This window comes from Pelmatolapia mariae, linkage group LG10_11 (genome assembly GCF_036321145.2).
Source record: "Pelmatolapia mariae isolate MD_Pm_ZW linkage group LG10_11, Pm_UMD_F_2, whole genome shotgun sequence".
Lineage (NCBI taxonomy): Eukaryota > Metazoa > Chordata > Actinopteri > Cichliformes > Cichlidae > Pelmatolapia > Pelmatolapia mariae.
The window spans coordinates 54,316,816-54,340,081 of NC_086236.1; the positions used below are offsets into that span (position 1 = coordinate 54,316,816).

Genomic DNA, 23,266 nt, shown 5'->3' on the forward strand with positions numbered 1-23,266 from the left:
CGAACCGAACCGAATCGTGAATTTTGTGTATCGTTGCACCCCTAAAAGATAGCTATAGACACTCTCTCCGGACCTTTTCTGTATATATCGATAAGATTTTAAACTAGAAATTTCATTTGGATTCATTGAAATCATTTGGATTCATTTTTTCATCAGGCCTGTTGACACTGATTTTTAGTCCAGTTCTTGTGTAATTTGGCATACCTCTTTCTTCCAGTTTAATTACTAAGAACGGCTTCTTGGGAGCCACCCGTCCATTCAGGTCATTTCTGATGAGACTTCAGTGCACAGTAAATGGATTAATGAAAGGGCCAGATATACCTTACCTGTTCCTTAGGTCAGGTCTTTCCGATATCTTAAGGCCTTGACCTTAAGATACAATTCGTTGTTTTTGTTTTTTGTTTTCGATTTTTTGCACCTACAGTACTTTAGTTTTTGTCCTCCAACGCTCCATTTTCTTCAAATTTTCAGGGATAACCTCCACACCATGCCAAGACATGCCAGGTTTTTGGCTCATAGTCTACTGGGAATCACCTTGTTGGTGCAAAAATAAAATTTTATGCCTGTGTTATCTTTAGCATTTGTCATAGTTTCAACTAAACAAATGTGAACAAATTTTGCAACAGGCACCAGGACTGGACTGACAATAAGCAAAAAAGTAGCCAACGTCCAGAGAGAAACAGCTTCAAAAAGCCTGGAGGACTGTTGCCAAAGACCACCTTAAAAATTACAAGAATGTCTGGCTCCTTGGAAGAAGTAAAGAAATAAGGGGTCTTTTAAGATTTTTGCACAGTACTGTATCAACCATTTTATGCAAAAAGCTATGGAGAGTTTACTTTATAGGGTAAGGCAGCTGCTATGCTATATAAATCAAGTGATAGTGGTTTAATTTAATATAAATTTAATACAAATTCTAAATTTATATTAGTGAAATTTAGATCACTACTAAGGACATTTTTGTTCCATTTTTTTGTGCGTCCCATGTATACACTGGTTTCCACAGGCTAATTTTAAAAATCAGCTCTCGGAGGCTGAGAGAAAGGTCCTTTATCTTCCATTCTTTGCTCCCAAAGCTGATTCTTTAAGAAAAGCCAGGAGAAATGCTGCAGAGACCACAGAGGTCTTTAGTGCAACTAATCACAAATATGTGTATGGCCTTAAGGGAATTGTGCACACTTTCATACTCATCACAAGACTAACTCTAGCTCAACGAAAATGTTCCTCTGCATTTTCTCATTTGAAACACACTGCAAAGAGTGTATCCTCAAGAAAAAGTTTTTCACCATTAAACGCCATTAAAATTAGAACCAGAGTCTCAGATGGTTTTAAATGCCTTAAGCTCCACTTTTTTTTTTTTTTTTTTTTTTTTTTAAGCTCCACTTTAATGGAACTATGAATGATTCATTGATTAACTGAATGATCAATTGGAAGTCTGCAGAGATAGAGTTGTAAACATGTGCTGGACTGTTACAAAACAATGATATATTAAAAAATAGTTTGTCAGCAAATCAAATCATGTCGATACATAAACACTCACAAAATATGACAAAATATGGAAAGAAAAATAATCCTTCCCATCTTGTCTTTCTAACCTAATGTCTGCCTGTAGTGGATGTGTATATGTCATTTGTGATTTTTTTTTTTTTTTTTTTTTTAAATGGTTGTTCCAGGGTTGTTGAAGGTCAGGTGTCAGCGGTGAAATGGACTTCTTGTCAGCCTGGATTGTGTCTCCTGCAGTCCTACCCTTTCTCTGTTTTATCTTGGGTAAGAGAATCAAATGTCACCGTGGAGTTATTACAGTAACTGTGGCCTTTCCAAGTCCCTTCCGTGTTCTGGCTAGTCAACAGAGCACTGGGAACCTTGGCTTTTTTGAAGTCTTAATTTTCACTGAAACAGAACAACGTCGGTGATACATTCAGGTCGCCTTCTCAACCTGCCTCAAATAGGAGTGTACAGTAAGTAAAGCACTGTACAACCTTAATCTCATGGTGATCTCTTCACCTTACACGTTGAAAATCTTGCCTTAATTGCCATGTTTTTTGCAGCAATAATTGATTTACTGTGGGTCTTATATAGTGCTGTAAGAAGGTATTTGGCTTTTTTCTGATTTCTTATTGTTTTCCATATCTATCATACTTCCATATTTCAGATAATCAAACAAATTTTCATGTTAGACAAAGGCAAACTGCAGTTTTTAATTGAAGATTTCATTTATTACAGAAAAAAGCCATCCATACCTACATGGGTGTATGTGAAAAGTAACTGATTATTAAATCATGAATTAACTGCAATTAACCACATTTTTTAGAAAGCTGAGTTCAGTTTTAATAGCCACCCCCAGACCTGATTACTGTCAGACCTGCTGAATCCAGAAATGGTTTAAACAGATCCTGTCTGTCAAAGTGAAGTTTAAAAATCTCAAAGAGCAAGACAACTTGCCGCGACCTTAAGAAAATGATGAGAAACAAACTCACTGACATCAATTGGTCTGGAAAGGGTTTCAAAGGCATTTTTAAGGCTTTGGGACTCCAGCAAACTACGGTTTGGCGCAATTATCCACAAATCAAGAAAACCTGGAACAGTAGTGAAACTCTACTAAAATTACTCCCAGAGTGCACGGACGAGTCATCCAGAAGGTCACAAAAGAACCCAGAATGGCATCTAAGGAACTGCAGATCACATTTGCCTCAGTTAAGGTCAGAGTTCATGATTCAACAACAAGAAAGAGACTGAACAAAAATGGCATCCAGAGCAGGGTGAAAACCACTGCTGACCAAAAAGAACACAAATGCTTGTCTCATATTTGCCCAAAAAATATCTTGATGATCCCCCAGACTTGTAAAATCACCATTTAAAAACTGTATTTTTGTATTGGCTTGTCTTTTTAATATTAAAATTTGTTTGATCTGAAAAATGTAAGTGTGAGAAATATGCAAAAACTAGATTGCATTTCTCCTTTGAGGATCATCATCATGGTTTATAGTAAGGTAAGGTCTCCTATAGGTGTATAGGACTTACTATTAAAATTTCCACTGTCTTTTCTGTTTGCCTAATCAAGTAGAACATCATTGGTTATATCTTTTCCCTGTTTTTGGCTGATGGACAATTTATATTACAACCAGTTTGCCACCAGATTTATTCAGGGCATAAGGGAAACTTATTCACAGGGAATTAGTTCTTCATCCAAAATAATGTTATGTTATTACTGACTAAATTGTAATTTGGCTTGTAACTTTGCTTAGATGGGAGTTGTTTAAGATTTTTGCTCCATTGTCACGATTCTTTTAAACTGTTGGCTTTTTTGTACAATTTCGGTTTTTACTTTTGTCATCAAATACTTTATAAAGAAAGTAAATAACACTAAGTGAAAGTCACATCATGTTTCCATGGTGACAAATGACTTCCAGTTCATGGAATTTAGCAAACACAATTAAAGAACAGAGATACATGAGGTACATCTGTCACCTAAACAAGAAATATTGTTGCTCTTTAACAGCAAAGAATAACTTTAACTTACAACATTAAAATAAGTATGGAAATGTGGGTTAAAAGTCAAATTGCACACTTGCAAACATCTATGTGGTAAAGTGGATGAGCAGTTGGACTCTTCAGTTGTCTCATACTGTAAGTATGAACGTTTTACACATTAAGCACATTATTCTCTACATATGTTTATTTGCTGTGATTTTCTATTGCCAAAGTAACATTGCTTTACTTATTATACCTAGGTTTGTTTGTGTAACCATTATGTTGCAGTCAAACTCAAACATTCAGCAGATTAAAGCAAACAGTTAGTCACATGTTGCGTTATATTTTATTATGTTGCAGATTTAACTCATTTATATTCTTCCATTGTTTCTTTGTTCTGAGTATCCATGTAGGTCAGGTGTGGGAAAGCTCCCCCCCAATCCCTCCAGCATTTCCTGACTTTTAAAGTGCTGGTGATGTCATGTCTGACATCACCAGGTTAATCCAAGAAGAGGGGAGTTTTTTGCACAGGAATGTTTCCTTTTGTTAGTTTTTAGGATTATGAAGTGATTTGTCCTAATAGTTTTCTTATATAGAGCATTTAGCTGTGTAAATGAGTTAATCAGGAGAGGAGTGAGCTTTATGTGATTCTCAGCCATTTGTGTTGAGTTGTAGATTTCTCACCTTAAACTAGTGGTACTGGCTATACTAACTGAAGGGGAATTGACAGGTGAGGTGTGTTGCTTAGTCCGTGTGCTCTTTGTTTCCTGTTATGAGTTAATTTATTTGGGAGAGTTTTGTTTTAAGTTTCACAAATAATGGGGGTGATTGTAAAAAAACAACAACAACAACAAAAAACTGCTCCTCTCTGGGAACCCAAAATGCCTTCTGAGTCTGGTTACCTACCACCTTCCTTGACACTCGAGCCAGACTATTTCACAAGCAAAATATTTCCCTCAAGAAGAGGAGAAGGAGGGGGTGGAGAACAAAACAAAGTATAAATACCTGAGTCTATCAGAATACCAAAAACACGACTGCATGTGAATACAAACGTTATTCCAAATCTGCTGAAGGGGGGTGAATGGACAAATGCTGGCTGGTGAGAACTGTTTTTACAGCTGTTTTGCAACAGATGGTCAAAAAAAACTGAACCGAACTCTTACCTTCAGGTGGATGAAGCCTAAAAGATAACCGGTCTGCTTCACCTACCTGTATCAGGACACCTGTCAATCAATCCAGGTGGATGCATTAGCAAAATAATAATAATAATGAAACCTAGCCATAGGTGCTAAAACCTTTTGTGTGTGTGTGTGTGTGTGTGTGTGTGTGTGTTTATTTATACCAGGGTGTAAACGAGATTTTTAAAGATGTAAATTTGGACATTTTTAAAGTAACGGGCATCATGTGGCACAAGAAGCATTGGGGTAATTTTTTAGCTCTGGAGATTGCCCCTTGGATAATGACCACTGCTAATAAGTCACCATACTGCCCCTTAATTTCCCCTATGGGTATATATAAATGCCATTTATAATTTTTTTAAAAAAGCAACAACAAACATGCTGGCTGTTGAGGTATTAATCTCTTGTGCTTTGGTGATAAAACTCTTGTTTATGTGTGACATGCTAAGGTGCAATATCAAGTCCACAAGAAGAAGATTTAACCCATCTCTGTAACGCCACAGAAACATCCAAAGTTTGCTAAGTTTAGCTAACACTACTCACTTTAAGTAGGTTAAAGCCTTAGTGGTTTGGAGATAGAGCAGGTCATCCATGCCAAAGTGTCCTTGATACAGACCACAAAAACTGCCCCCGAAGTGTCTATGTGGTGTGTATGTGTCTGTGATGGATAAAGAGCTGCACCTATATTGTAAAAGAGCAGTATGCAAATATTACTGTAAACCTCTATGTATGGTCCATAAAACTGGTTTGACTTAACGATTATAAATTCAGCTCACTTTAGGACATGGAAATGAAATTGTATTGCTGCATTTTGATATTTCTATTTCTCAGTAAAATCCAGTGTGGAAGTATTTTAGTAGGCACTGTAGATCATTATTGACTATTCATTTATGTAAACTGTATGCAAATTTGCTTCTGTGTTTGGCTGTTTGTATGCATCCTCTGTAATGGCCAATCTTGCCCTTCATTTTTGACGTGAGGTGACTGGTTCAGCCTTGATCTGAGAGCTCTGCCTCTCACTCATGTTGTCAGATGCAACAGAGCATGCACTTCACAAACAACTTGGCCATTGCTTCAATGAAGGTCAAGATTTAAACAGCCCAATGGAATCAGGTTCTCTGTGGGGCATTGTTTAAACAGACTTACGCTCAGATATTAAACGCTAATTGGAGTGTGCACTTGCATTTGGCTTTTTGAACTGAATTTATTCATAAACTATTGTGTGTAATACTCATATAATCTTAGCCCCAGTGTAAAAGCCTGGTGGGTGGTCTACTTTAACGTAACCTTCCTGACTCAAGTGCACTGCGCCATAGGCTGTCACCTCAGAGCTTGGCTGAAGGATGGTGAACACCAACTATGACAAACAAGGGGGATTAAAGTGATAATCATTACTCTTCCCAGGAGGAATTAGCTAGTGGGACATCGACATTGAGGAAAAACCACAGGTGAACAAGGTCTCTGGTGCCCCATGTTTTTTTCCTCTTCCCAATACCCTATCTGCATGGCCGAGGGGGGATTTAATTTGCAGTAATTACTTTATTGACTCATTTTCAGGGCCGTATCACTGCAGTTTCCCATCAATAAAACATATGCCAAGATGAATAATGTGGCCAGACACAATGGGATGCCTTCTCAAACAAAAAGACCACAGGACTGCTCTCCTGTGGTGCATGTTTTTGTCATGCTCCTTCTGCTCATTTTATTTCCTTCATCACACTCCTCACACATACTCAGCTCTTATTCTTTTCCATCTCTTTTCATGAAATCCCAACATATCCCTTTCGTGTTTCCTTTCCAATGCGTCTGCTTCTCCTTTTTTTTTTTTTTTTTTTTTTTAATGTTTCCAGGCACACAGGCCCAGCAGGCCTTTAGGACTGAGCCCAAGAATCTAACTGTGCGGATGGGAGCCACAGCTGTGTTGAGGTGTGAGGTGTTGCGAGCCTCAGGGACTGTGCAGTGGGCCAAAGATGGCTTCCTCCTGGGACCTGAGAGAAGCCTGCCAGGCTTTCCACGCTACAGCATGATTGGAAACCCCGAGAGAGGTAAGCCGGGATACTCACGAAATATGGTCTATGGCCTATTGAGCTTTGATGGACCTATTAAAACTAAATAAACATGTATAGTAACAGAACCTCAAGAGACGCCAAAATTAGTAAACCTAAACCTTGTTTTTCAAAGAATAAAAAAAAATGAAACCATCAGAGAACTGTGTGTTATTTGCGTAAAGGGCACTTTAACATATGATTTCCCAAAGATGATAGCACAATTTGAAACCCATGTACTTCTTTGTTTTGTTGTGACTTATAGTTTATATGGTTTAATTATGAAATGCTGCTGTCATGTCAAGATGCCCCCAGCGGTACGACTTCAAGGGGGCTTCTCTAAAAGTAAATGAGATGAGGTTGTTGTTGTTATGGCTTCGATGCTCCAATAAGCATGGCTGTTACAGGAACCTTATGGCTATTATAAAGGATCATCTGGGGCTGGGAAGGTGATGTGATTGTCAACAGCCTCTCGCACAACCCCCTTATCCTGTCACTCGCACATGAAGATTAAAAAAAAAGAAATTAAAGCAACAGAGTGCCAGATGATCTGTGAAATGTGGCAGAGAATATAGTGTGTTGCAGAATCTGCACCACAGTCTATAAAAAGTAATAGCCAATTAGAAGGCAATCCTGAGTAAGAGAAGAGCATCTGTTCCTGATCAGCCCACAACTAGACAAGCTGCACTTCACTGTTGCACAGTGTGGGAGACCACCAATGACACATAAACACTAAGGGATGCAATGATGCACATTCTCGTGCGCGCCCTTATTCATGGCTAGAGTTTACATAAATAGACATTCAGAGCAGTAAAATATTTCTGTTGATTAAGTGTTAGTGAGAAAATTATTCATCACAATAGACACAGGGTTAGAAAATCTTGCCACCTTTTACACTCACAACAATGAAAAAAGAAGTACACAATGAATGTAAGGACCACAAACACACACAAGCTGTCAAACACTCATAGGCTCAGTCATAAATAAAATACCCATCAGTGCAGGTACCCTTTCCAGGAAAAGAAACTGCAGACTGATGTATGCAATCACTTTACACTGCACAGAACTAGCAAAATCATTTAAGATGACACTTGACTGCACTTTATACGCCACCAGTTTTCACTGATTGTCATCAGTGATGTTTATTGATGCTTAAAAAGACTGAAATCACATATTCACGCACAGAAGAGAGGCCGGCGTTGATTTCAGCATGCACTTACAGTAAATGTAGCACCCTTAGTTTCCCCGAGCTGAAGCAGTAATGTAAATGTGTACTGACATGAGCCTAGATCCAGGATTTCAGCCATTTATGTGCACCAACTCTCAGTGTAAAGACAGAACCTTAAAGATAAAACAGCTTTTTTAAGGCACCAAAGCATTAGGTTTGTCTTTCTCATTTTGTATTCAAAGAATGGCTCACGAGCAACAACACAACTCTAGAAAATAGCATGCAGCCAGCCAATCAGGTAAAATGTAGTTAATAATGAACGTCACATGTAGAGAGAAGTGAATCAGATTTTATCTTATCTTATATCAGCAAGCATCATAAACTGATAAATCATAGTCACACATAGAGATTAATTGAGGCTCTTACTGGGGCTTTTTGAGATATGTTGCTGTTATCTTGTTATACAGTATCAAATCCATCCATCCATCTATCGCTTCCTCCCTCCATCCATCTATCCATTTTTTTATCCAACTCAGGGGCACAGAAAGGCTGGAGCTTGTGTCAGCTGTCAAATGGGAAAAAGAGGGGGTACATCCTCGACAGGTCGCCAGTTCATCACAGGGTTTACATCAAGAGACAGACAGCCACACATGCTAATATCGATACCTCAGGCTTATTTAGAATCACCAGCCCCAACCTAACAAGCATTCCTTTGGACTGTGGGAGGATGCCGCAGCACCCGGAGGAAAGCCATCAGGCACAGGGAGAGGATGCAAACTCATAAAAAGGCCTCAGTCAGCCGGCAGGTTCTTGCCAGGAACCTTCTTGATGTCAGGCAACAGTGCCTGACTAAATGATGAAAAAGGTTGTTTACATGAACATCAACAATTTCCCCTACTCTTTCCCTCTCCCTGGGGACTGACCTTTCCCACTTATGTAATAGTATGTGTTTTAAAGTTTCTGGGCTGATGCACAGATTCATATTTGCAGAAGGGAAGGCATTTTCCACTGCAGGCATAATATCTATGTAGATGTACTGTATCCAAAAATTTCAAAGGCCCTAGATGAAATAGATACAGAGTAATGGGCAAATAACCAATTCTCATCGCAGCCTCCGCCAGTCTCTACAACTTGATTGGACTATTTGTGAGTAATTTCAGGAAAGAGGAATATGATTAATAACTCCAATGTCTCTTTCTTTCTGCACTCAATGATAACTTAGATGTGAAAATTGCTTCTGGTTGGTGTTAATTATCTTGCCAGCGTACTTGACACATGTATTTGTAGGCCTGTGTGGTTGTCAGACTAAGATACTATTTTCCACATATTAGTAGGCTGTGAGCCATCAGGAGCTGGAAAACCAACGTTGAACATCATCTAATCCCCACAGGTTATGGCAATGCATCAAACAAATCAAGCCCTGTTGGCATGCCACACTATCAGAAGAGAGATGCAGAGTGAGGGATTCTGCCTGGCATCAATTAATAGACATTTTATTCAGTCTGCGTTGTGAATCTGGGATTGGATTTCATTTACCACACTGGAAATTCATTCTGAAACAAAATGCTGTGAGTATAAACAACCACTAGCATGTCAATGGAAATGCCTGCAGCTGGAGATTCTCACCAAGTGAAATGTTTATATTTTACAGAAATAAGAAAACTGGCTGTTTATAGTCAAATCAAACACGAATGTCAGCAGTGGAGTATATTATCGTACTGAACTGATACGCAGGACTGCCATTTAGATTTCTAAGCTGCCGTGGCTCAAGTGGTGGTTTGATCCCTGGACCCTCCACGTACCAAAGTGTCCTTGTGCAAGACAAAACCTCAGATCTACTAGTTACAGCTGCTTTGTATGAGCGTCTGTAATTGGGTAAATGAGAAGATATTGTAAAGCATTTGGTAGAACTAAAATTAGGTGCTCTCTACATTAAACCCATTGTCAGTTTCTCTTTGATAGTTAATTTTGGCATTATGTAAATTAAAAAAAAAGGCCTCTAAAAATGCTAAATGCTTGTCAATATATAAATACTATAAATGTTAGGACCTCCGAAGTTATACTCAGTAGAAGGGGACCCATAGGAAAATGAACCCATTCTTTTTGTAATTATCTACATATGTAGCATCTCTCCAACACAGTTCGTCTCTCCATCTCTGTTCCAGGCCAGTATCATCTTCAGATTGAAGATGCTCAACTGGAAGATGACACCCAATATGAATGTCAAGTGACCTCATCTGAGTCCAGCAGTGGAATCATTTCCAGCCCGGCCTGGCTCAACGTACGAAGTAAGGGGGCAAAAAAGGTCGTGGAGTCTAATAATAATCATGTTTTCTTTTTTCTTTTTTTTTCTCGAGTAACAAAATGCATGTAAGAAGGCACAGTGAGCATCCTCAGTACTCCAGTAACATTAGTGACCTCTTGACCAGTAATCAGCATACAAAGAGCTGTTAAATATTCATTTCTATTGATAAAGAGCTTTTATTTGTGTAAGATAAGGCAATTGCATTTGAAGGACAGTTTCAAGTTACTTTGCCCTTGGTACGGCGTGTTTACTGTAGCAGTTTTATTCAATAATACACTGCAATAATACACTGATCAACCACAGCATTAAAAGTACCACCAGATGAAGTGGATCACATTGATCATCTCGTTAAAATTAAATGTTTTGATGGAAAACCTTGGGTCCTCACATTAATGAGACTGTTACTTGGAGATATAACAATTACCCAGCATTGCTGCCAACCAAGAACACAAAGGTAGTCCTGAATGGCCGTAGCCTCCCTCAGCAGAACAGTGTGCACTCCACCACACTGATCAGGAATGGCTCGAGGAACCTGACAATGGTAATGACCCAGCCTCCAGGGGTTCAGAGCTTTTTTATTAGCACAAGGGGGATCTAGACAATATTAAAAAGGTTGTTTCAGTGTTGTGCTCACAATTCTACAAACTTTTCAAACAGTATTCAAGTACTATGCCACCTTTACATGTTCCAGAAGGGTCCATGGCTTTAACTAGCAGCTGGAAAATATAAAGAGCAGCCTGGCTTCTCTAGCAAGCCTCAAGGCGATTCATGTCTCTTCCTTGCGCAGGAATACATTTTAACAGAAGTGATTGAAAAGTTCCTTCTCAGACATGGAATGGAATAGATGTTATTGTGCAACTACATTAGACCACCTGTAGTCACTCTATAACAACCGGTGTTTCTCTCTCCCTAACCCTTTTGCTTGTGGGAGCAAGCCCATATGTGGTAAGGAAAGGACTCTAAAAGAACCTTTCTTCTCCAGGCGCACTTCATTTACTTACATCCCCCTCCCTATTCTCTCCCCCGCACAATTTCACCCTCTCTCTTGGCTCGCAGGCTTTCTCTTTGGTGACCATGGACACTGAGGATGGGGGTTTGGATAGGAGGGGCGGTTGTGGCGATTGTAGAGTCCTCGCTCTCTTCTGGGAAGAGAGCAGGTTTTTCTGACATCAATAGGCTGGCGCGAGAAATGGCGGGTAGTGTTGTACTTGAATGGCAGTATTCTACACTGCTGCAGTTTAATATCCTACGGCAAGCCTACACCTGCAGCCACAGCAGGCTTGACTCCCACATTCATTACCTCTGAGATGCTTCTTGCATGTGTGCCCACTTATACAAAATCAAAACTCTCGCTTTCTGCTTTGTCAAAACAATGAAAATATGTGTTATACCAACCAGTGTGTTGCATCAGGGATGGCTGGTAGTAGTATTAGTACTAGCATTTACCCATGACAGACTCTTTCATAATGTTCCTGACATGCTCACATACGAGTCCACATGCTGCACATCTCAGCAGGTGTTTTTATTCAGTGTCCTGGGCTCACGTCCCAGCTGTTGACTGTTTAACATGGACATTTGTAGATGAGCTGTCGCAAAGGGCAATCAGTGAAGTGACTGACTTAAAAAGCTCTCTGCAGCCTTGGTCTTAAAGGGTTATTTGTTCCAGCCCAGCAGTTCAAGTGATTCAAAATACGTGACTAATCTGGGGCTTGATAATGAGCTGATGAATTCAATCTCCCGTTAGTGCTGAACTGGGACTGGAAACTGTGTATCCCCTTTGAAGAGCACCGTCTCTGATGAGTTTCCGATGGACTTCTCTATCACTGAACTACGGCTCCCAAGGCCCCGTACCCCTGGCCAGTCAACCATGGCCATATCCTATCAAGCTCTGCATCAAATCAAAACACTATAAAGTCTTTATGAGGAGATACAGTAGGGGAGAGGGGAGGAATTTGAAAACAAAACAGAGATTGGTGGTTGTATAATTGGATTCTTGGGTCAGGGAGAGTGATATTATGACTGGCTAATTCAAGATGGATCACCACAGGCAGTAAATAGCAGGGATAAAGGCAAAAATGTCAATAAGCCCCATCCATGGGCTTACAAAGAGATGTTTTCAAGACATTTCCATTGGTGCAACCTAACTCCTGTGTGTTTTTTGCTTCCCTGCGGAGCTTAGATAGGGGATTACTGCAACAGGCAGATCAAGTGGCAGTGAGTAATCCATGACAATAACAACCTCTACCCTCTCTGCTGAAGCCCCCTCCTCTGCTAAAACTTACCCCGCACTGTGCCCGTCACATACCTGACACATCCTGTGTCTCGGTTTATACCATTAGCCTTAGCATTTAATCCTATTAATGAACAACTCTCTCCCTCACCACAGTGCACGCCTGTACAGATGCCTCCTGCAAATGTTCAAAACTGTTTTTGATGTGTTCTGGTTTTAGACTGTTACTCATTCATTTGGCATAGTGTGTTACTGAGATATTTGTGTGTGTGTGTGTGTGTGCGTGCGTGTGTGTGCGTGCCCATGTGTGTAAGCTTATTATCAGCATTGGTTGGAGGTTAGAGGACATTTTAGGAACCAGGGCTATAGCGAGGTTTTTTTTTTGGTAGCTAATGAGTTTAGCACTTGAAGAGTATATAATGAGCCTTCATTTTATGATTCCCTGTTATGAATAATGGAACAACTTATAAATGGGGGCACAAGCAACGTAGAACATGGTGACTTTATTCATCTTTGTTCATGAAAAGTTCTGACAGTTGCCCAAGATATAACCTCATCAGAGGATTGGGTGTTATACACTGGTGCCATGCTTTAATTCTGACAGCGCCACTTTAATGTTACAGTAGGTTCTTTCTGAAAAGGGGAAGTTCTGCTTAATAGCAACATGAGCGGTTCCTTGTTAATTTATTTAGAATCCATCACAAAGGTGCATTTACAATTGAGCCTAAATCTGTTTTTAATGTTGCGCGTGTGTGATGCACTTGCTGTAAATGGGAGTTTGGGAGATGGATGCTGACAGATGCAGTTATGACATGTTTTGGCTGGAGCGGCGCTCGTGCAGATGAGAGGTGATGGAGGTAGAGCTTTTTGTCCTAAACACCTGTTCCACTTCTCCCTGTGAATGCAGACAGAGAAAATGGAAAGCTGTTTCAGTGGTTTGCAACGTCAGGGATTACATATCAAATAAATACCATGTTCATATTGTGTATGAATAGCCAAATGTATGTGTTTCTCTGCACATACAATACTGTGTAAATCGTAATTTCTTTATATTTTGCTGGAAAATGGAAACTATATAACATAGATGGAAATATAGCATATAAGCAACATATAGCATAAGGCCTACACGAATAGCTCTCCGACCTTCTTTAAGGATATTCAAAGCTCTTCTTTGGATGTTGACTGCCTTTTTTTTTCTGATCTCTGTCAACATGATCCCACAGGGCTTCAATAATGTTGAGGTCCCTCCTCTGGGGAGGCCAATCCATGAATAACAGTGTTTGATTATATGTTTTTCTATCCAGTGAAAGTGTTTAGGATCAATATGGGCTGAAAAATGAAACTGCTGTCAATCAGATGCTTTCCATTGTATTGTATGGTGGATCAAAATTTAATGGTACATTTCTGTGTTCATTAAACTAAATGGACACAAATTATGTGTTTTTGTGACAGGCTGCTAGTATCAAATACCTAAAGATGCAAAGTTGTCTGTTATATGTAAACGCAACACTTGTTAATTACTTCAGTTAGGTGCCTTTTGAATAATTCACTGGTCAGTGTTAAGTAGCTTCCTCTGTCAGGTACAAGGACTGAACTGAAAATGAGTTTAAAAATAGCCAGTGTCCAAAGAAAACCTTTGAAAGCCATTCAGAAATCCTGGAGAACTATTGCTCACGACCACTTCAAAGGAAAAAAAAAAAGCAAATTGAAAGCAAAATAAAGAGAAATGAGGGAGTGGCTCAAGACTTTTGCACAGTACAGTATAGAAAGAGAAAAACATTTTTGCACACATACTGTGAAAATATGGTGTTCGACAATATTTATCATCCAAAGATGAAACTGATGAGTTGTGTCTTTCTGGTGTTAAGAAGTCAGAGCTCCATTATTATCTATCCTATTCAGCATAAGCTTTTTAGAGACTTTCTATCCTCTGGGCCTTTTCCAATATCTTTCGGAGAATCAAGTTAGTATCACATGTTAGACCATGCAGACACTGGTGCCTGTTTTTAGAGTGAAATGAGATGAATGTAGCTTGTCTGCACATTCACTCGCCTGTGTCGGAGTGTTTGTGCGTGCAAATCTGCATTCACTGTAGACTTGAGTTTATCTTTGGGTGCTTGTGTGCAATGGAGAAAAGAGAGCATGTGCATCTGTATGTGAATGAGAAAGAAGGATAGGTGCAAAGAGCTGCTTATGCATATTGATGTGTGTTTGCTAATCTGGTTCTTATCTGCTTTATCCATCCATCCGTCCGTATTTGTCTAATAAATCGAATATTTCAGCTCAGCGTTTCACATCTGAACTGCAGGATCAAGTCCTTGCCTATCTGTGTTCATATATGTACCTTAACAAGAGAAACAGAAGCAGAAAAGCAGACGGAAAGAGGAAGGATTTTAAAAATCCCACTTAGAAGTATACAAAGAAAGGGCAGAAAGAGTTAATTAAGAAAACAGCATGGTTGCTGTCTGTTCTTTGCTCTGAGTGCGTGTCCAGTAATTGAGTCGGATGTGTGTTTTATTGTTGTCCACATGTTCTATCGCAATTGTACAAATGTGCATTGGTGCAGGTTTAGCTTGACTGGGCTTATTCCCTCACATGGCTTTTCTGAGGGGATGTGATGGATGGCGGCTGTAAGTCCCAGTCCAAGCTGGAACACACCTTCCTCTGCACTTCTGCAGTTTAACTGCAGTGGTCAAGAAAGATAGTGTGGGTGGAGGGAGGTGGGCTCGGGCTGCTAGAGGGGGATGATGGAGTGAACGAGAGATAAGAGGAACAGGCCAGCATGAGCGAGCGAGGAAAAAATTAGATACCTGCCTGCCTCATTTGTGAACATATCATTATTCTTATTTTAGGATTTGTTAGGCTGCCAGACACCCCTCGAGCACAACAAGTGATGCGCCTGTGTGAATTGTGTGGGCCTGAGTAGATTGAGAGTGCAGGGGCTGTCAATAGATGCATGGCCCAGTCATCTTCTCTGGGAAGAGGGAGGGGAAAACAAACAAATGCATCTCATTATTGCTGTGCGCGCCTCTGCAGTGCTCTGGGTAACCCATCACAGTCCACACAGATTCAATTGCTTCTTTTAAATCAGTTTGAAGCTGCAGCCACATCTCATCTGTCTCAATAGCAGACTAGAGCGAAGAGGTGACTCTGCACACAGCAACAGCTCCTCCTAGTGGCCATGAGTCAACTGGACGTAGAGGTAGATGTTGAATGGCTGGCTGGTTTGGTTGCTTGTGGTCCAGCTGTTGAGCCATACATTGGCAGCGGGGTTTATCTCCGGACTGAGCGGCAGCTATCTCCCTGCTCCGCCTAATCCTCCACAGCCCGTCTTATAGTCACATTTCATTCTTGCAGTATCTCTTTTCTCCTCTGCCAGTCTTTCATCTCCCTTTACACACACATCTCCTTCCTGTACTTACCAACTCTCTATTCTGTCTGTTAACTCAGGCAGCCTTTGCACTTGATCTCTGATGAAAGAAAACAACCTTCACAGTAACCATAGTTTCTAATTCTACAAGCTCACCCACACACCAAAAGCCAGCACAATAGATGGCCAGTTATCTGTAGGCTAGTGCGTGCTTGATTTAACTGATGCTCTTGGTAAGGAGGAGCTAACAGATCTGCAAAGAATCTCTTTCATAATTAGTTGGTGACAGATTTCTCAATTTACTGCCCAAATTTTTTCGGTCCCTTGTGTTAAAAGCTATGTGTTTTTTCCTTTTTTTTCCTGGAATCTCTATTTATGGTCAGATAAAAGGATTGTAGAGAACAGTGGAGAAGTGAAGACTGCTTTGATCAGTCCAGAAAGCACATATTTAGCTTGGGGGTGATCTGAGTAGAGAAGTGTTTGGTGTTTGCTATGATAGATTAGCACTGGATTGGTTTCATCACCGTTTCATCTTTATATTCTCTTCTTGTCCACAATTTGTATTCAAACGCAACTGAACATCAAACCTAAATCATTCAAAAACTGACAGTGTGACACTCCAGTCAGTCCCAGATATTACAATCCTATTATCATATCACTGTATAAAGCTTAGAGCAATGGCTAGAAATCAGCGTAATCTATAGTTTTTTAGGTGCTGATGTCAAGTTGGAAACTTGAGCTGTTTTCTCTCTTTCAGTCCCTCCGTCCAAGCCGTACTTTGACATGGACATGTCAACACCTTGGGAAGCCGGGAAGAAGTACACCGTCACCTGCGTTGCCCCTGATGCAAAGCCTTTGGCGGAAATCACACTTTATAAAGGTGAGTCATGCTTTCTGCTCCATTAGATTTTTATCTTGATGGTCAGGCTGACAAGCTGGAAGGAAGGGCCAGCCGCCTTTTTGATATTCTACAGTCTGCCATGTGTATAGGCCTCAGCCTGAATATTTTAACAAGAAAACACAGAATAAAATTCGAGTCCACTAAAGGCTTCTTGTTTCTTAGTTTTGTTTTGTTTTTTTTAAATTGAAGAGTTGAAAGGAGCAGACTCTGTGTGGGAGGAAATAGCCTGAACATTTGAATTTCCAGATGTTTGTTTCACAGTTTCATGTAGAGTCAATTTATTGCGGGTTCCTTGTTGTTTACAAAAGCATCTACGATATTGCCATCGCTTTGTTTTTACCTCTTGTTCTTCTGTCACACCTATTACGCTGTATCGTGCTGAAATCGAGCGAGAGATGTTCTGTTTGTTCCAGCGGTGTGAATTTGTCTGCGGGGTTGTGCTGTAGGTCTAACATATAATTTCATAGTTTCATATTTTTAGACCACGTACGCATGATTTCTGCACGACAGTCGCGCACACATATGCACCATAGTCCAGTATTTGCAATTCCGCATGAGAATAACACTGGTGTTTGTGTTTCGCATGAACAAATTTACACACAGTATTCTTCCTTTTTTGTGCGCCTTCCCCCCATTGTGTCTTTTAGATGGAGTTGAGCTGACAGGTGCAGAGTCTTTCTCCACGTCTGGCTCAAAGGATAAGCTTCTGAACGCGCATGCTGAAGTAACGTATGTGTTCAGCTGCCTGCCAGACTCATTCTCCTCACCAACCTGCTCAATCTCCCCAAGTCTGTCTATGTTTCTTGTTTCCCTTGTTTTCACCGTGCTCTTATTCTCGCCTTCTGTCTTAGTGAGTACAATGAATTTCTGCACACACACAAACTGCTTCTTGGCACTGTGGAGTTGAATTAGCTTCTGTCAAATGCACAAAATTACATTCCAGCAGCGAGACAGATCCAATCCTTGCTGGTTCGCCTGGTGCCCATACATTAAGCGGGGCCATAGATTACTTTAATCCTGCATATCTCCTCTATGTCAAAGATAATAACCTCTTGTCATATCTTCAGATAACATTGGTACTGAGGAGCTGCGATGTTGTTTAACTCTCAAGCAGAGAAGCCGAGGTCTTAAGCAATATTGATGCTTCTTCCACATATTCACGCTGAGCATACACAGCAGTGGGCGATATGTGATGGTTACAGTTGTCACTGAACTGTAGTTTGATATAGAAGACGTAAACAGAGAGAGTAAACTAGACTCAGAATAAATTCACTGTGTTTCTAAGTACATTGCAAAGTGCCTTGCTTTTATTCCCATGGCTCCTGACAACACACACAGCCTAAAACAGAGTTGGGGTACTTACATATTAGCTAAAACCATCAGTTTTTTTGTTTTATTTAACACTTCTAATATTCCACTACATTTATCATTTAACCAGTTACAGATACTGGTTATCTTATTTTGCAAATAATTGTCAAAATTATCCTTTTTTCCACAAAACTCAAAGACTAGAGAAAAATAACAACACATTTCTGCCAGAACTTTGTGTTTTTCCTACCCCATTATTCACCTCATGACTTCTAAGATTTATGCTTTTACTGGTGTTCACAGTACACTCACAGACAAAGACAGGCACTTTATCATTGCAACTATTAAAATCAAATTATACGGAAAGAAAAAAGAAAGCTAAACCAGCTGCTCAGTGAGCAATTTGTACGCGTATGTAACAGATTTGTCACTCGGTGAAAAAATCTTTGCAAAAGTGTTTTCTACTTTGATTCTCTTCTGAAATTGTGTGAGTTTGTGAAGAGAATTGTGCCTCGTAAAAATGTGTCATTAGTGAGGGTTCTAAAGTCTTCAACTTATGCTAAAGGATAGAGAGGATACTGAGCTTTACTCACCAGAAATTACGAGACAGTTACTGCTGAATTAAAGGCTAGAAGGGAGGTATCTATATGGTTTTATATTGCTGTGTTCATGTTTCTGCCTACATCATTATCATCAGTGTTTGCCCTGCAAACATCATTGCAAGTCAGCAATCATTCTGAGATATCGTAGATTGCAACGAGTGTAAATATACCTCAAAATCAAGTGGGAGAAGTTGCGAAACAATATTGATGCATTGATGTAAATAGCAAATTAGTTTATGCTTTTATTTACACCCATCTTTGTTAGGTACACCTTGCTAGTAATGGGTTGGATCCATTTTTCCCCTCAGAACTTTGTGGTACAGATGCAACAAGGTGCTAGAAACCTTCCTCTGAGATTTTGGTCCATAGTGGCCTGATAGCGTCACAGTTGCTGCAGATTTGTTGTCTGATCTGGATGTTCCACATATGCCAAAGGTGCTCCATCTGATTGAAATCTGATGACTGTGGAGGCCATTTGAGTGCACTGAAATCACTGTCCAATGTTCAAGAATCCAATTTAAGATTATTTGAGAATATCCTGCTGGTAGCAGCCATCAGAAGATGGGTACACTGTTGTCATAAAAGGATGGACATGCAACAATACTGAGAAAGGCTATGTTGTTTAAACAATGTTTAGTTGGTATTAAAGAGTCCAAATTCTGCCAAGAAAATATCCCCGCCTGAGCTGTTGCTACAAGGCAGCATGGATTCATGCTTTTATGCTTTTTCCACAAAATTCTGGCCCTAACATCTGAGTGTCACAGCAGAAATTGAGACTCATCAGATCTAAATTCTCTCTTTTTCAATTCTGTTGAGCCTTTGTGAAGTGTTGCATGTTAAGAGATGCTCTTCTGCATTGCTTGGTTATAACAATGGATTTTTTGAGCTACTGTTGCCTTCCTAGCAGCTTGAAGCAGTCTGGCCATTCTCTGACCTCTGACATCAACAAGACATTTTCACTCAGAGAATTGCCGCCTCGCTGGATATTGTCTCGTTTTTGGACATTCTCTGGAAACCCTAGAGATGGCTGTGTGGGGAAAATCCCAGCAGATCGGCAGTTTCTGAAATGCTCAAACCAGCCCATCTGGCACCAACAACCATGCCACATTCACTTAAATGAACTTTCATCCCCATTCTGATGCTTGTTTTGAACTTCAGCATTTCATCTGGGCCATGGCTACATGGCTAAATGCAATGAGTTGCTGTCATGTGATTGGCTGGTTAGACATTTGCGTTAGCAAGCAGCTGAACAGCTGTACCTAACAAAGTGGCCTGTGAGTGTATATTGAACTATATTTACCTTCAGTGCTGTTTGGCATTTGCACCTTCCCTAAAACCTGGTCTCCTGACTCTGAGTCAGATACAAGTCATGTGTCTAACTCATTCCTCATGGATAAATATATTACATGATACTTGTCACTTTGTTTATCTCACCAGACTTCCTAAAGCCTAAAAACAATCCTCAAATCCTTGCAACTCTTGAAAAGGCATTTGATCATGACCTTTACTTATACTGGACTGTATTTACATCGATGTGTCAATTTTTTTTTATGAAAAGCATTTGAATATTCTTTGGGATGATGGGATTTTTTTTTACCACTTTATATCTTTCAGTATAAGTTTGTTATTGTCATTTCTTCTGTCCTTCTGTTACCTCTTAAAGGGTCACTGCTCTGAGTTCTGACAATGGGAGGCAGTTGGCCTGTCACGCCATGAACCCCACCCTCCTCAAGCCTGTGGAGACCACAATGACTATGAATGTGTACTGTGAGTGTCTCAACCTGTCTTTAAACTGATGGCCAACACTCTCATTTTATATTAAACACACACACACACACACACACACACTACCACACAGGAACAGAACCCGAGGGTGGCCCTTGGGTATCCGGCATTGTGCACTCAGTCTGTGTTAGTGGCACAAGGAGAAACATTTAAGCTGAAGGCAAAGTCACACCTACTTCAAAACAACATTCAGCTGGGGCAACCTTGTGAACATCCAACTCTCAAGGCAGCCCGTGCTGGACAGAGGGACAGAGGTTGATGTGACCAAAGCAGTAAGCAGTTGTTTTCTACAGTTTTGGCTGTGGCTAATAAAGCAGCCTGCAATTAAATTTCTGTGGGTTTGGATGTGTTTATTAGTAATCAGGAATTATTTACACGCTTGGTTATTGCTCCAGCGTTAACCGAGGCACATAAACTAATTATTAGATGAATTACACAAGCAAGAATTGTGCTAGAGAATTTTTTTTTAACAATAATATATTTCTAATATGGAAAGCTCAGGACACCACATTTAATAATAATAAATCTCGCAAAACTAGCCCAGCAACTTTTGTGCTCATCAGCTCAAATTAAATTTAGAATCCACCGAGGAAGGAAACTAAGCCAGTTTCTTTTGCCTTTTCTTTCATGTTTTTACAAACCATGCAACATAATATAATAAATCCATTGCTGCACATGAAGGTTAGCTGACACGCGGGATGTCTTTGCCATTGCGTTTGGCAAAGAAACAATGAAAGCTGTTGTTGCTGAATAAACAACCAGTGCTCTACTGCCGCTGCTGTTTACTACAGTGTGGGTTTGGTGTTTTCTACCCTGTTGATCAGCTGAAGTAATTGATTGTTGAGGCCTTACAGTGTACCCACCTGCTTGTCCCGGGACTAAATCATGCTGTTGATTAAAGTGGAGGAGGGCTGCTGACACTTTCAGCAGTGAGTGTTCCCTCCAGCTCAGCTGCGGTATTATCCACAGGCTGACTACACACCTTAATGCTGTCCCTATGCTTTCCACACTAGACGCCATAGTTGCTGTTTTATCATTCACCAGTACCTGCGAGCGCTCCTCCCTTCCTCCCTGTCTCTCTTCTCTGCATTAAGCAGTATGGGCTCTCTGCTAAAGTGCTAATGTTGCAGAACTTGGGACCACCGCCGCAGTCTTATTCAGTATGCTAGCCCATCTAAGCCAGCACGGTGGCCATTTTCAGCCAGCTAGATTGTTAGCAAGGTGGCAATTTGTCATACTGGCCCAGGGTCTGCAGTCTGCTCTCTGAAACTGATTGCAGCAATAACAAAGGCCCATCCTCTTCTAATTTATTTTACTGCATATATTTTATTCGAGGAGGCTGTAATTTATTCATATTTCACGTTGCCTTATTACTGTTTGAACATCTGTTATTTTGCTTTATGGACTGGATCCAGCTCACTGCTCCCTTAATACTTAATGCTTTCATCAGATCCGGACCTCTTATCCCACAGTCATGCTGAATGACCAATTTATTGGCCCCGTCTCAACAAATAGGGATGCTTCCTGTTCAATTGCCAAGAGTCTTCTCATCGCACTGCAGTTTCTTTTTTTTCTTCTCTTTTTCTTTTTTTTTTTTTTACACTGTCCTATTGGCCACACCATGGTTCTGTTTCTCTGAGTTACTACACCTCTTTTCTTCTCTCACCTCTTCCTCTTTTTCTCGTGCTCATCCTCTGTGCCATTTCCTCTTGTCACCCCCCACCCCCACTCCCCTTTCTTGACAGTCGCACCTCAGCCTCCAGTTATTCTGGGTCTGGAGAGGAACGAAGTCAAAGCAGAGAGAACGCTTGTGTTGGAGTGTGTGTCATATGGTGGAAACCCCCTTGCCACTCTCCACTGGACCAAGGTAAATCTCCTGCGCCATCTGTTAAGGAAGCTTTGTAACACACTGTCACGCTGGCAAAATGAGCCATTCTAGTTAAAAAACTCGCAGCATAAGTATCCCATTCTTTGTAGCTTCTGTTCTTCGCTGCCTGCGCCATATGGGAGCTTGCAACTACTCAAACATTCTGTTGCCTTTTTGAGTTTCATGTGTTCATCCGTCTGTCAGAACGGAGAAGTTCTGTCTATGACTTGGGAGGAGGACGTTGTTGCTCAGAAGTCCAGCAGCATACTCAAACTGAAGATCACCCCTGCTGACAACCAGGCAGAGCTGTGCTGTGAAAGCTCCAATCTGGTGTCCCGATCTCCTCTGTCTGTCAGCCGCAAAATAACAGTTCTCTGTGAGTGAAAATAACTTTTAATACACTGCGCAGTGCTGGAACACACATGCACACACTGGTAAAAAACAAAGCCCAGACAGGACTGACTGATTGCAGGTTATTAATAATATGGACGCATTGCAGAGGAGTATAATACATCTTTCCTCCAAGCCCAATCTTTTTGCTGTCCCAGTAAATATTGTAAAGTTAATATCATTAATGAAACTAATGGTTTCTATGGCTGCAGCCCATATTTCCAATTGCCTCCAGATTAGTACCACTGTATGCTCTTTCGTAGCTGTTACATAAATTTAGCGGAATTGCTTCAACGCGCAGTCCTGAGGCACTAACGGCGACACTTTGAAACAGTAACGCCCATAGTTAAGAGATTATACTTTTCTCTCTGAATATAAAATGTTTGTTTCAGCAACAATAGAACAAATACGGAATTAATATTTATCAGCCTTGGTGCATTGAGTCTAACAATAGCCTGATTTTCACTACAGAGCCACACAATGTCGAGAGCTTTAAATGCTGTCTGATTGATGTGCCGATTTTATGTAAATATGATTAGGAGCGGCCCTTCCGCTTGCTCGTGCTATGTAAATGTGGTTTAAATTGCACCAGCGCTCCTCCATTTACCAAAACCCCCAGCAGGCTGTGGTGCCATGCCTCCCAGTCATC

The 23,266-nt window shown here is 40.5% G+C and overlaps 1 protein-coding gene across 1 annotated transcript in view; it reads left to right on the forward strand.

The window, feature by feature from the left end:
• Positions 1-1,700: 1,700 nt before the first annotated feature.
• Positions 1,701-23,266, forward strand: part of nphs1 (NPHS1 adhesion molecule, nephrin) — a 39,747-nt gene continuing 18,181 nt past the window's right edge. Inside the window, exons 1-8 of the mRNA XM_063487263.1 lie at positions 1,701-1,764; positions 6,497-6,691; positions 10,025-10,147; positions 16,522-16,644; positions 17,313-17,394; positions 20,239-20,342; positions 22,106-22,227; positions 22,432-22,603. Coding sequence (XP_063343333.1) covers positions 1,701-1,764; positions 6,497-6,691; positions 10,025-10,147; positions 16,522-16,644; positions 17,313-17,394; positions 20,239-20,342; positions 22,106-22,227; positions 22,432-22,603 — 985 coding nt within the window. The remainder of the gene's footprint in view (positions 1,765-6,496; positions 6,692-10,024; positions 10,148-16,521; positions 16,645-17,312; positions 17,395-20,238; positions 20,343-22,105; positions 22,228-22,431; positions 22,604-23,266) is intronic.